At 52.8% G+C, this 12,658-nt stretch overlaps 1 protein-coding gene across 1 annotated transcript; it reads left to right on the top strand.

Moving 5' to 3' along the window:
- The first annotated feature begins 1,088 nt into the window (after positions 1-1,088).
- On the top strand, positions 1,089-2,849 carry LOC120646079 (exocyst complex component EXO70H1-like). The gene has a single exon (XM_039922798.1). It carries the CDS (start codon positions 1,119-1,121, stop codon positions 2,694-2,696), a length of 1,578 nt encoding a protein of 525 aa, XP_039778732.1. The 5' UTR covers positions 1,089-1,118; the 3' UTR covers positions 2,697-2,849.
- The last annotated feature ends 9,809 nt before the right edge of the window (positions 2,850-12,658 follow it).

Genomic DNA, 12,658 nt, shown 5'->3' with positions numbered 1-12,658 from the left:
CACTCGTATTTCTATATGTATCTCGTCTATTTCTGTATTTATGAAAATTGGATGGGAAGCGAAAAGGAGTGTATCCTCCCGTATTTGTGGGGTCCTATTTTAATCCGGGATGATTCCCTATTAGTCCAGTACTTATAAAATCCAAAAAAGATTAATAGGCATATATACCATATATTCTCTCTTGTTTCTTAACATCAATCAGTGCACATGATGGTTTAATCATAGGAAACATAAAACCCATATTTTTTTAGAAAAAATAGCTTGCATAAGGAGTGTGTATTGTTATATTCATGCGATGTAAACAGTGATTAAACAACAATACATTCCGGTAAAATTTTTGATTCCTGACCTTTTCGATAACCCATATATCCCGTTTCTGCTCCTATTCCCGGCTATTGTGCTTCCGTTTTCCAAGGTGAAACGCTCAATTAAGTATATACAAGGTTTTTGCCAAACCTTGTAGTACATGCTTATTGTCAGCATTTGGTTTGCAAGATTTGTTTGTCCCATTGCCCCCTCTCCACACACACCCCTGTAACTCTCCTTTTTTTTTAGGAATCTACTATTTTCTCCATACTAAATTATTAATTGTTTTGGTATTTCTAGATACATAGTCTTTATTATGCATTTATATATGTTATAATGTCTAGTGCATAGCAAAATTGACTAATAATTTGGGATGACTGTCCATCTCGCTCATACCATCGATACGGGAACAAAGGGACAATTGATGCAGGGATCCAAGACAATGTGTGGTTTTAGTTATGGTAATTTTTTTAAGGAAAGGACGACATTTGACATGAAACAAACAAATTTAAAGCACCGTTGTTGAAAGGGTACGACTAGGTCAATAGGCTAGGGCAGCTAGCCAGCATTATATATATGGACATCAGCTAGTTTTCAAACATAAGTGGTGGGGAATTAAATTTATGTGAAAAACAAAGTTAGGATGGGACAAGCAAATGCGGTGAGAAGCAGCTGCGTGCAGGCTGAAATTCCAACTAACCACTCCATCTTCTTCAGTTTCATCAGTTATATATAAAAGAAGACAAGATCAGAGGAGGAGCAGCAAATCCAATGCAAAGAAAGCTAGCCAGGCCTAGGCCTCTCCGATCGATATGATCCATATGGCCTCCCCATCAGCACGCCGCCACGCCCTCCCTTCGCCGCGCCACCGCCGCACGCTCTCCTCCACGCTCGTCGAAGAGAGCGTTGCCGCTGCCGCCGCGCTCGTCCAAAGGTGGCACCCCGACGACGACGCGGCCGCCAGCGGTTCCCTCTTCCTCCACGCTACGGAGCACGAGGCGCAGCGCTTCCTGCGCGCCGCCGCCGACCTCCACCGCGCCATGCTCTTCTTCGCCTCCGACGTCATCACCCACGGCGGCGGCGACGGCCTCGTGCAAGCGCAGGCGCTGCTCCAGACCGCTATGCGCAGGCTCGACCAGGAGCTCCAACTTCTGCTGGATGACATGACCCGATTAGATGACATCCGCGCCGTTGTGGAGGCTATGGTGGCCGCCGGCTACGGCAAGGAGTGCATCTCCACATTCAAGTCCCACCGCCGAGCCGCGCTGAGCACCGAGCTGCAGCGTCTGCTGGGCCTGTCGCCTCCATACCACCAGCACTTGCACAAGCTGGCCTGGGAGCAGCTCGACGGCAGCATCATACCCTCCTGGCTCGCCGCCGCAGCCGTCGCGTTCAACTCCCTCTTCGCCGCGGAGAAAGGCCTCTGCGACGCGGTGTTCGCCGGCGGCAACGCGGCTGTCGGCGAAGCGGTGTTCGCGGCCGTGGCCAACGACCAGGCCACAGGCCTCCTGGCCGTCGCCGAGGCCGCGGTGGCACGAGCAAGGCGCGCCCCGGAGCGCCTGTTCCGGGTGCTCGACGTCCACGACACCCTTACCGGCGAGGTGCTGCCGGGGCTCCTTTCCGTGTTCGGCGGGATCAACAGCTCCGAAGTCGCCGCCCGTGCCGCCCATTTGGTCGCCAAGGTCGGCGAGGCTGCGCGCGGGACCCTGGGCAGCTTGGAGGCGGCCATCCAGAAGGAGCCGTCCAAGGCCACGGCGGCCGGCGGCGCGGTGCACCCGCTGACCCGCTACGTGATGAACTACCTCGTCTTCCTCGCCGACTACCAGGAGGGCCTTACTCAGCTTCTTGTCGACGGCTACCAGCAGCAGCAGGAAGCGTCGTCGTTAATGGTGGTCGTCCACCGCCTTGTGTCGGTCCTGCTGGGCAAGCTGGAGGCCAAGGCCGGCTGCTACCGGGATGTGGCGCTGAGCTACCTGTTCCTGGCCAACAACACGCAGTACGTTGCCAACAAGGTGGCCGGCAGCGGCAAGCTGCGGGGGATCCTCGGGGACGGCTGGGCGGAGGCGCAGAGCGCCAAGGCGCGGGCGCACGTCGGCGTGTACGTGCGCGCGGCGTGGGGCAAGGTCATGGCCGCCATCGCCGGAGCCGGAGCTGGAGCGGAGCCGCCGGAGGCCGTGGAGCAGGCGGTGATGGAGGCGGTGGCCATGCAGGAGCAGTGGGTGGCGGCGGACGAGGAGACGGCCCAGGCGTTGAGGGCGGCGGCGACGGCGGCAGTGGTGCCCAGGTACAGGATGTTCTACCGGCGCTACGGCGCGGCGGTCAGGCTAACTCCGGGGGATGTGACCACCATGATCGCCGCCCTCTTTGCCGGGCCGCCGGGGGATGTATAATACTGTAACAGGCCGGAAGATCAATCAGATTCAGTGGGACAAGTTTATTTATTAATTAGGTGATGCATGATGCATTGCCCTAGTCTCTCCCTCATCACTCACAGTCACACGTACAGCGAGCCAAAGGTGCACGGAGGATGAAATCAAAGAATATTACTGGCCGGCCGGCGGCGGCCGGCTATCTAGCTTAGCTTTTGACAGATTCTGCCTTGCTGTTGCTGCCTGGATCATATTCATATTCATTTATACATAGATAGGCCATAGCTCAGACACGCAGACCAGACAGCAAGGTCGCAAATTAGCAAGCTACTCTATTGGAGAATTTGGCTTTTTTATTTCTCCCGGGCAGATTACTTCTCCAAAATGAAGAAGAATGTTCTGGATGAGAACTATTAATTTATTGTTATAAAATAAACCCATGCTCTAGCTATAAAACTGTAACATCCCAAAAATTCGCCCAAATAAATTACTCGCTAAAACTATTTTTCAAAATCTTTTCGTCGCTGAGCTCAAATCTTTTCCGGCGATTCGTTGTCCTGACACCAAAACTCAATTTCCGTTCGAACACCAAAAATCAAATCTCCGTCCCGACACCGAAATCAATCATCGTCTAATTTTCATATTCTCCTCGTTTGGCGTGCGCTCGGCTTCTCGTCGACGCCACGCCTGGATCGCGACCATCGCCGCGAATCCTGCCGGCCCCCTTTCTTTTCCTTCCTTTCTCCTTTTTTTTCCTTCTCTCCTTTTTCTTTTCCTTTCCTTTTTCCCTTCTCCTCCCTCCTCTTTTCTTCCTCCCGGCTCCATGTTCGCCCACTCGCAGCATACGGGGCACGCGCTCCACGAGCACCCCGGATGCTCGTGCGCCGCCTGTCGTCCGGCACAGCACCACCGCCGGCCACTTGCGCCGCCGCAAGTGGCCGCAAGGCCATAGCGTCGCCATTGATGGCGAGCAGGAGAACGTTGACACAGCCCCACCCCCGTCGCCTATAAATAAATAGCCCCCAAGATGCTCGTCCTCGCCACCACCGACCTCGCCGCGCCACGCTCCGCCACTCCTCCCTCACTCAATTTCGCCACACTCTGTTCTTCCCCGAAAACCGAGCCACCCCATCGATCTCCTCGCCCAGGCTATCTTGGTTCAATTCCCTTCGAGGTGAGCACCACCCGACCATCCTCTTCCAGCGCCAATCCACGCCCTCCCCTGTTGCTGCCTGTGCTAAGCTCCCCACGAGCTGCTACGGCCGCAATCATGGCCGCCAATGGCCGACCACCTTCCACCCGCTCGCCCATGCCCGGAGCCCCCAAAGTGGAACCCCCTCTCCCTCCTCTCTCTCCCCCCATGCCCTCGGATTCGAGAACCGTGGCCGGGAGCGCCGTTCTGGCAGAGCTCCGAAAGCTCGAGCCTGCTGCCATGGCGGCGCTGAGGAAAAAGGGACGACGTCCCTATTCCTTCCCGTGACCCTCTCCCACCTCTCTTTTGTTTAGTCCAGCAAACCCACCTAAACAAACTAAACTCCAGCCCAAGTACTATCCGCAAGGCCCAAACTAGCAGCCCAACAACCACCATGTGCAGCTCCTCCATTTATATTAATCTATTTTTGAAATTAATTAGGCACCCAATCTTATCACTGCAATATCTCATCCATCGAAGTTCCGATTCCATAAATTCCTTTTCCTAAATTCCTATAAAATCATATACTATCTATTCCACCAATTTTCACTTCCTTGTGAGCTCATTTTATTTGTGTGTTGTGTTTGATTGTCGTCTGTGTTGTCGTCGCCGTAGCCGACGGAGTGATTGAGGAAGAACCCGCCGACGAGTTCGCCGACCAGTACCGCGAGCCCGAACTCGAAGGACAGTACCACGATCAGGACTTCCCGAAAGGCTGTGCGAACGACAAGTTCAATTTCATCCTTTGATGCATATTTCGACCCAGTTTTATAAACACAATCTATTGGCCTGTTTTACAAAATTGCATATGCTTTGACTGCTGAAAACATGGTTGGATAGCCACCCCTTGATCTGTTATAACCATTCCTCGACCACCTAGATTAATGTCTATATATGATTTATTCTATTTGGATGTTAATCGCTGCTAGAATGCTTAGGATCTTGTGCTTAAATTACAACATGGTACAACTTATTTTATAAAAGAAAAATATGTGAGTGTGTGGGAAGAGAAAATATTGAATTTTTTTTTGGAAACTAAAAGAAAGATGTGCTTAGATGAGATGGATGTCATTTTGTGTGAATTGCTAAACGGGGTGCTCATACCGGCATGGTTGAGCAAGGTTGGGAGATATCCATCTTGTCACAGTTAAGTACAGAGTTGATGTGTCATCTTGCCTAACTCAACTATCGTGCAACCAATCGACCGTTGTGTGTGGCAACGGCTTTGCATAAACCCCACTAGCTGGTCTGTTAGTCATCAGGAGAGCTGAGAGCAACGGGTGGCCAAGGAGACGGGATAAGATCGGTGTGACTTATACCCCGGTTAGTGTCGGTGTTTTACCGTCAGGTTCTCCGAGGGGTATCCCGAGGAGAGTGGTTATGAGTGACTTGCCGAGATCAGAACGCGATGATGCAAGGAATATAAGGATTTAGACAGGTTCAGGCCACCGGAGCATAATACCTGTTGGTGGAGAGTGCCTCCGGAACGGACGAACACTACAACAGTGAGGAGTCAGCACACTAGGGGAAGAGAACAACTCAAAGCCGAACACAGCAGCTTTGCACAATCAAGCTGAATTCTCTCTCTATTCAATGTGTCCCATCAATATACAGGGGACGGGTATTTATAGGTGACGGTTCACCTACCACCCTCCGTTATTACACCGTAATGCCCCCTAACAACTATATTCCCGAAATATTCCAGGGGCTCAACCGTATTTTTACATCATTAAGTAGATCACATTCTGGCCCCTACTGCCCACTGGGCCCAGACACACGTCATCATTTGGTGAATTTGGCCTTCGCGGCGTCCGGCGCGCTCGCTCCCCGACGCCTTTCTTCGCAGCTCCTCGCATGGCTCCGCCGTCGACTCTTGTTGAATCTCCTTGCTATCTTCGACTTCGCCGTTGGTGCCTTGGTCTTCGCCTCTCTTCGCTTGCCTTTGTCTTTGCTGTCGGCGCCTTGGTCTTCGCTTCTCTTCGCTTGCCTTCGTCTTCGCTTACATCGTTGGGCTGGCAGAAGACCTTGTTGTTGGATCCGAATGGACCGCGGGCCTTCGGTCGATGGCCGAAGGTGGCGTCCCCAACAGTAGCCTCTCGGAGTCGTTGCCCATCCTTGGAGGGGCGATGACTTCGACTTCATCTCCCGAAGCGCCACCCTTCGGGCCTCGACCGATCGCTTCACGGTCCGTCGAGGCCTAAGTCTCCTCAATTCACCCGTTGAGCAACGGACCAGACATCGAGGCATCATAAATGTATTAATGATTATCTTAAAAGAAATTGACTTTTTCCTTCGACGTGTAGAACGAGGCGTTTAATGCGAAATTCCGACGTTACCCTTCCACGCACGCTCATACTGCGGAGATCCTGGAAGGGTAAAATGGACTTTGCACGTCCTCCCTCTCTCCTATATAAGTGGGGGTAACCGGGTGCGGGAGGGTACGCTCCCATTGCCCTCCTGCGGTGAACTCTTATTTCCTTCTGCCTTTGTGTCTCTTCGTCGCGAACTAGCTCCTTTCTCTTCGCTAGCGCCACGGCGAACTTGCCAGACCCTGTCATGGCTCCAAAAAAGAGCAAAGCCCCGCCTACCACCTTCTTCGGGCTGAGAAGATGACACTGCCCATGCTCGAAGACATGGAAAAGAGAGGAATTCTCTCTCCTGGCCTCGGGCGGGTTCCACTGAAGACGGACGTCTACGCGAAGCCCCGGGAAGACGAGGTGGTCGTCTTCAAGGACTTCTTTTTGGGTGGGCTTTGCTTCCCCCTCGACCCCGCTGTCATCGACATCTTTGTTCGGTACAGCGTCTACCTCCACCACATGATTCCAAACTCTTTTTCTCGCATCAGCCTCTTCATGTGGCTGTCGAAGACTTGCCGCATCGCCCCGACTCCTAAGAACTTCGCCCGGGTCATGCGGGTGCACTACCAGCCGAAGACCATCTCTGTCCGAGAGTCCGATGGCAAGTCGACGGAGATGGAGCCCCAGTACAGGTGTTACACCTTCGCCTTTCAACAGACTGCTCCCAGTCCCGTGGGCGCATCGAAGAACAAGTGGCCGGGGGACTGGTCCTCGTTCTGGTTCTACCATAAGGTCCCCTCGACCCCGAGACAAAACGCCACCCCTTGGTTTCTCGGAAGCTTGGCAATCTGGGCGATACCCCGAAGGTGGACGTTCCCCGTGTCTCCGCCAACGAAGCGTACTGACCATCCTTCGCGGGGTGTCAAAGGTTCTAAGCATGCGCGACCTTACCGAAGAATTTGTCGCCTGCGGGTGCTTCCCGGTGAGGGAGGGCTGGACCGTGTCCTCCTGGGCTCCGCCGGAGAAGGAAGTTTACGGGCTTCCGATTCCCAACTTCAGCGAAGTCTTCAGAGTTCAAAAAGAATGTGAGTTTTTTTTGAAGACCTTATAACTTCTATCCTCGGCTTGCAGAGATTGATGCCGCGGAGGTGGAGAGTTTTGCCGACGACATCCTTGGTCCCGTTTCTGGGTCTGAGTATGATTTGCTGCAATTGAAGCTCGGTGGCACGAGGGGCAACCGGGTGTTTTCTTATTTTTTGAGATCGAAGCCCCTCAACGCTTCGCCGAAGCCCAGATTGCCAATCAAAAGGCGACAGCCACGGCCGTGGGCATGGGCGGTTCTACCGCTGCGCTCGAGAATAAGAAGAGGAAAAGAGGGGGTCCTGGCCCTTCCGGAGCAAAGCGCTCGAAGCTTCTTGAATTTCTGACCTCGTCACCCCTTCGCAGTGCTGGGGAATCTGAGGACGACGGGGGCAAGGGGAGCCTCGTCGCTGCCGCTTCGCCCACCATTGCTGCCCGGCCTATCACGATCGCCGCTCCGCCGCCGAAGGCCCCTCCGGCTCTGGAGTACAGCGCCATGGAGCCAGACAGCGATGACGAACTCGCCATCGACATCCAATCTGCCTTCGCAGCCACGGAACCCCATGTGACGACCTCTGCCGCAGCCCCTTCGTCCCCCAAATCGACATCGACCTCTTCGGATTCATCGTCGTCGTCAAGCGGCGAAGATGTCGAGGGGCACGGTCCGGGTCTCCAGAAGCAAGCTAGTGCCCCTGACGTAGGCACCACTGGTGCTGTCGGCAAGGACGGTCAACTTCCACCCGCCGGGTCCTCCGTCCGAAGGCCCGCAACGTCCACTTCGACGGAGAGCAGCAGCTATCATGTGAGCACCTCTGACCCTGTTGAGGTGGCTGCTGCTCTCGGGATGCCGGAGGCAAAGCTGATCGGGGGTAATATCATTGGTACCCTCCGATTCTCCAGCAGCGAGCGGGAGAGGAGGTTCCTCACCGAAGATGGCTCCTCTTTCTGCTTTCCCCTCATGGAGAAGCGCTTGATGGCCACCGGGGCGAGCCAGATCTTGCGGGATGTCGAAGACCTCTCCCTAAAGGCCTTCATCGCTTCTCGCTGCGCCTCCCACCAATTGGGGATTGACAACGAGCGGGCTTCGCGGCTGGCTGGAATGGAGGAGTGTGTGGCCTCCTTGGAAAAAGAGAAAGCAGCTCTCAAGGAAGCCCTCATCGCTGCGCGGTCCGAGGCGAAGAGCAACGCAGAGACAGCCAAGGCCGCTCACCGGGACGCGCTCGCCGCGGAGGAGGCCAAGGATAATGCCGAAAAAGCCAAGACTGAAGCCGAAGAGGCTCGGAAAGTCGCCAAAGACCAGCGTGCATGCGGGAAAGATGTTGTCCAGTGATGGCGCACCGCTATCAGCTCCTTCGCAGATCTGGCGCAAACTGATATGCACGGCTTGCTTGGGAAGTTCGCTCTTGACCCCCCCGAGATATCGCAAGAGGAAAATGTCGAAGTAGCCGAGCTCTTCCGCTGGATCCGTGCCTCCTTGGCGATGGCTCGATCTGGCGCGGACTTCAAGTGCGAGTTGTCCGCTACGGTTGCGGCGCATACACTTAGTGCCGCCGTCTGCCGTTTGCTTCCGCCGGAGAGCAGCGGCTCTTCGTCAGGCATTGTGAAGGCTCAGCTGCGGCTTCTTCGGGACGCGTCCTTTGAGTGGCCTTCGCTAGACTCCTTGTGCCCCGAGTCCCTCCCGACTTTGTTGAAGAACATCGCCAAGAACTTCGCGAAGTACTTCCATGAAAAGGGGCGGGGACTCGTTGATTTGGAATTGGAGCGCATGAAAGATCAGGTACCAGCTTCGTGTTTTTCGAAGTTCACTTTTGTTATCTACTTAGCTGATTGGCACGTTTGCTCTTCTCCTAGATTCAAGAGAAGGCTGAAATCTTCGCTCGAGGATTCCTTGACGAAGCTAAAGCCGGCAACTTGCGAAGCGGCGCTCACATCAGCAATGAAGGCGGAGCCCCTGGTCAAGGCGGAAGCAAACTCCCCGGGCAAGACGAAGGTAGAACTGGTGAAGGTCAAGAGGACGGCGAGCCGAAGACTGGCGAGGTGTGAGGGGCGAAGGCCGAGCGATCTTGTTGTTTAAGACTATTGTACTTAAGACAAATACATTATTGTATCTAATGCCTTCGGTATCTGCGCAGGACCCTGCACTGACCCCTGCGCAGATCACCGAATGTACCATACCCTGGCATCAACCACGGGAATTTTTATATGTCTGGTTTAACTTGGGAAAAAGTCCGCGCTCGCCATCCTTGGCTTTCGTTCGAAGACTTTTGGTCTGAACGAAAATGTATATATGAATATCGGAACACCGATACGAAGCGCTTTTTTGCGGAGTTCCAGCACGATCCTGAAAAACATGCGAAGATTCTATCCGAGCGCCGGCTTCGCCATGAAATAAAACATCTTTTGGACACCGATAGGCCTTATAGTTCTCCCATGGGTCTTCTAGAGCCGAAGCCGGAGCCCGTGGAGGACGTGATGGTGCCGCATGAATTCATGTACCGCCGCAAGGGAATTTTTGACGAAGAGTCTTCTTAATGTTGTGTTGCCCTCGCTTGCAGGGGATGACTTTGAAGCATTTCTTCGCCGAACTGCCGGAGAAATATTAGATATCGCAGTCCGCAAAGTCATATCGGACTTGGACCGCATTATCTTCGACGAAGAAACTTCAGATGTAACTTCGTAATTTTGTTGTTGTGTTTTTGAGTCTTTTTCGCCTTCGAGCGAAGTGTACATTTGTATCCTCTTCGCTTTCTCGCGAAGCGTATTTTTGCATTGTATCACACGTTGATTTTTATATGCAATGAATGTATTCCTATGTCCTCGTTTACCCTTCGATTGTGAAAGATTTCATGTGTTGCGAAGCGCCACCCCCCCTTTTGCTCAAACGGGAGGGTGAACGTGTTTGACTGGTTTATCGATGCCGCATTCGAGCGTACTCTGGTTCTTTGAAGCGCCACCCCCTCGCTCGGCTTGCGGGGGCGATGAATTTTTATGTGCCTTCGATGTAGCTTTAGGTCCTCGCACACAAGATTCTTATTAAGGTACCTTCGCGTATAATTTTGTTGCCTTAGGCTCTTCGCTCATAAGGACATTTTTGCCTTTGGCTGTTCGCACGTAAGGACTTTTATGCCTTCGACTTTTCGCGCCGAAGGACTTTTCTGCCTTAGGATCTTCGCGCCGAAGGACTTTTCTGCCTTAGGCTCTTCGCACGTAAGGACTTTTCTTCCTTCGGCTTTTCGCGCCGAACGACTTTTCTGCCTTCGACTTTTCGCGCTGAAGGACTTCTCTGCCTTAGGCTCTTCGCGCCGAAGGACTTTTCTGCCTTAGGCTCTTCACACGTAAGGACTTTTCTGCCTTTGGCTTTTCGCGCTGAAGGACTTTTCTGCCTTAGGCTCTTCGCGCTGAAGGAATTTTCTGCCTTAGGCTCTTCGCACGTAACGACTTTTCTACCTTTGGCTTTTCGCGTCGAAAGACTTTGTTATTAATTTAGTTGGAAGTGAAGCTACGGGGAGCGAAGCCCCTATTCGGGATTGCGCCCTGTGGTTACTTTCAAGCGTCATCGCTTGCTCTATGCGCCGATGACTCCCCTCTTCGCTTGGCGAAGAGAGATAGATGCTTCGGCGCCCTTGGAATATACCTGGTGTTGAAGACACTCTTTTCTGGGGGCCTTGTTTATATTTCACAAGGGGTTACACAGGGTTCCGCCTCGTTAAAAACCTCACACCTTCGACGCTCAAATTGAAACGTGCGAAGGCTTCCCCTGTGAGGAAAAGAGTACGGTCCCTTCAGTACATTGTACGAATTTTTCGCAAACAAAAAATAAAAATTGCGGAAATAAAGACTAAGATATTGAGCCCCTTCAGTTATTTTTCTCTGCGGGCTCTTACACTGTTCCTAGACATAGTACTTTTGCAGCATGTCTTTGTTCCATGAGTACGGGTCTTCGACGCCTTCCATCGTGCGAAGTCTGCAGGCTTCTGGTCTCACCATGGAAGCTACAATGAACGGTCCTTCCCATTTGCTGTACATTTTACCCTTCTGCTTGCCCTTCGGGATTCTGCGAAGTACAAGATCTCCTTCTTGAATCTCTCTGGGCTTCACCTTTTTGTTTTTCCACCTTCGGGTCTCTTCCTGGTATCCGCCCAGGTTGATTGCAGCTTGTATCTTGCCTGCCTCGATCGTGTCAATCGAAGGCTTTATGTCTTCTTCTGCTGCTCCTGCCTCTTCGGACGTCCTCCACGAGTTGAGTCTGATTTCTTCTAGCGTGACAGCCTCTTCGCCATATAGCAGCTTGAGTGGAGTAAATTTTGTGGTCCTTGATTCCGCCGTGTTGTGGGACCAAATTACCCTTGGCAGCTCATCGATCCATTTTCCCTTCGGCAACTCGGTGATGTTTTTCTTTATGCCCGCGAAGATGATGTCGTTGGCCCTCTCAACTGCACCATTTGATTGCGGGTGATAGACCGAAGCGAAGCATAGCTTCGTCCCCAACTGTGTAGTGAAGTCTCTGAATGTGGCGCAGTCAAATTGCTTGCTGTTGTCTACGGTGACCTCCTTCGATACGCCGAAGCGGCATACAATACTTTGCCAGAAAAACTTCTGCAAGGCTCCGGCTGTGATATCTCTGAGTGCCTTAGCTTCGACCCACTTCGAGAAATATTCTACTGCAACTGCAGCATACTTGTAATTTCCTGGCGCCGTGGGCAGGGGCCCTACGATGTCAATGCCCCAGCGTGCGAGGGGCCACACCGGAGGCAGTAATTGTACTTCGTCTGGTGGAAACTTGCTGTATGGTGCATGCCTTTGGCAATTTGGGCATTTGTGGACCACCTCGTGCGCATCTGCCACCGCCAAAGGCCAGTAGAAACCTTCGCGAAAAGCTTTGCCTACCAATGCCCTCGTCGTAATATGCAAAGAGCATATGCCTGCATGAATCTCTTCGAGCAACTGTCTGCCTTCTTTGCGAGAGATGCACTTTAGGAGGGGCGCGCAGACCACCCCTCGGTACAAGTCTCCATTGATGATTCTGTAATTGCGGGCGCGAAGCGCCATTCTCTTTTCTTCCTTGTCATCTTCCGGGACGAAGTGTCCACGAAGATAGGCCATTATGGTGGCCCTCCAGTCTTCGCTTGTTACAGCATTGATGAACTTTGCAGGGTCTTCGACACAGTTGACCGAGCTTTGCTTCAAAGTTTCAAAGAACACATAAGGTGGTAGCAGATCGTATTGAGCTGCGGCCTTCGCTAATATATCAGCTTGCTTGTTTTGCGCTCTGGGGAAGCTTCGTATGCTGAACCCAAGGAAAAATTTCTCCATGCTTCGCACAGCTGCTAAGTACTTTGCTAGCTCTGGCTTCAATGCTCTATTGGATTTGTTGATGTGCCCTGTGATCAACTCAGAGTCGGATCTGATTAACA

Source organism: Panicum virgatum, chromosome 8K, assembly GCF_016808335.1.
Source record: "Panicum virgatum strain AP13 chromosome 8K, P.virgatum_v5, whole genome shotgun sequence".
Taxonomy (NCBI): Eukaryota; Viridiplantae; Streptophyta; class Magnoliopsida; order Poales; family Poaceae; genus Panicum; species Panicum virgatum.
This window is presented reverse-complemented; position numbering and strand designations above follow the sequence as displayed.

What these genes read in the sequence shown, in the direction of transcription:
- LOC120646079 (XM_039922798.1), top strand. Translation starts at nt 1,119, where the DNA reads ATGATCCATATGGCCTCCCCATCAGCACGCCGCCACGCCCTCCCTTCG.